The sequence below is a fragment of the Suricata suricatta genome, chromosome 9 (assembly GCF_006229205.1).
Source record: "Suricata suricatta isolate VVHF042 chromosome 9, meerkat_22Aug2017_6uvM2_HiC, whole genome shotgun sequence".
Classification (NCBI taxonomy): Eukaryota; Metazoa; Chordata; class Mammalia; order Carnivora; family Herpestidae; genus Suricata; species Suricata suricatta.
Genome location: NC_043708.1, coordinates 139,585,541 through 139,587,190, shown reverse-complemented (window position 1 = coordinate 139,587,190; position 1,650 = coordinate 139,585,541). Strand labels below are relative to the sequence as shown.

The 1,650-nt window shown below is 63.1% G+C and overlaps 1 protein-coding gene across 1 annotated transcript in view; it reads right to left on the bottom strand.

Moving 5' to 3' along the window:
- Positions 1–1,650, bottom strand: part of LOC115302421 (SH2 domain-containing protein 7-like) — a 2,915-nt gene that overhangs the window by 777 nt on the left and 488 nt on the right. The window contains exon 2 of the mRNA XM_029952325.1: positions 545–634. Within this exon, the coding sequence (XP_029808185.1) occupies positions 545–634 (90 nt within the window). The remainder of the gene's footprint in view (positions 1–544; positions 635–1,650) is intronic.

Sequence of the window (1,650 nt, the reverse complement as noted above, 5' to 3'; positions counted from 1 at the left end):
GGGGCGGACTTCTCTCTCCCTGCGCCTTCCCCCTCCCAAACTCCTCTCCGGACCAGGTCTGATGTCACCATCTCCTCTACCGCAGCCCGGCCCTCATCATTTCACGGGGTGCACGGGCCTCCCCACACAGGCTGTCCGGACGACCCTCCAGGGGCCCGTCTGACCCGACGGACCTCCTGCGCAGGCCGCCCCAGCCCCGCAGCCTCCCGCGCCTCTGCGCCTCTGCACGCGCGGCCCGTCTGCTGGATAGGCCCTCCCGAACTCCGTCTGCCCCTTCTCTCCCTGGCAGAGGGCGCTTCCTCCTCCTCTACCCTGGGCTCGGAGGTCCCTTCCGGGAAGCCCTCCCCGGTCTCCCCCCTAGAGGCTGCTCTCTCCTGCTCCCTGCCCACTGCCTCTGAAGGCTGGGCTGCCTCCCAGGGCCAGTGCCCCCGAGCCTGTGACGGGGCCGGGGTGGGGAGGAGAGCCCGCACGCAGGGAATCCGGGGCCCTGGGATCATCCGCGCGGCTGGGGTCTGGGGGCCTCCCAGGCCGCCCCCTCTCCTACCTGTAGGACAAGATGAAGCCCGTGGCCCGGTCACTGAGGCGGATGAGGAAGGAACCGAGAGCTTTGTCCCCAAGCAGCTGCTCCGTCTCCCTGGGCAGAGGACATGTGTGACTGGGGCCTGTGCCCCTCCAGCCGGCTGACCCAGCCCCGCCTCGGAGTCCCTGCCGGCCACACCCGGGGCACCAGACCCGGGGCACCAGACCTGCCGCACACACCTGCAGCCCTCCCTAGAGGACTCCCTCAGACCCTCTGCTGGGACTGAGTTCTGTCCAGGCTCAGTCAGACAGACTCGGGACCCTCTCCCCCGGCGCACCCCACTCCACCGCAGCTCACTGGCAGGCACGATAGCCACCGGCCCTGGCCACCCACTCGCCACCTGAATGGCTCTGTGGTAAGAAAGAATCCATATAGATAGGGATTTTTAGGTTTGGGAGCAGCCTGCGACAGGACCACTGTGTACAGTTGTGCATGTTGTGCACTACACAAGAAATTTCTGCAGGGAGGAGGTGCTGTTACGTCTGGAGCCTGGTCACAACAGCAACTCCTAGGTTCTCATCTCCCCTGCATGTCCCGTCCAGCCCTAGGCAGCTATGGGTGTTTCTGAATGGTGCCAAGCATTTGGAGACATGGTGGAAAATTCTGGCTATTTCCAGGTTTGGCAGCAGGTAGACCACTTGCTCACCAAATATTAAGTGCCTGCTCTATGAAGGCCTGCTGCAGGTTTTGCACAGCCTGGCACTGAATGAAAAGGCAGAGCCTCAGGGGCGCCCGGGGGGCTCAGCTGGTTGAGCATCCAACTTCGGCTCAGGGCATAATCTTGCGGTTCGTGGGTTCGAGCCCCGTGTCGAGCTATGTGCTGACAGCTCAGAGCGTGGAGCTGCTTCGGATTCTGTGTCTCCCTCTCTCTCTGCCCCTCCCCTGCTCATGCTCTGTTTTTCTCTCAAAAATTAATTAACATTAAGAAAAAATTAAAAAAGAAAGTGTGGAGCCCCTTACTCAAAAAGTAAACGTTTCGAGATGGGGACAGCAGAGGGGCTAAGCCTAGCGCAGGCCGCCCCGAGCCCCGCCCCCACGGCCGCCCCGAGCCCCGCCCCCACGGCCGTCCC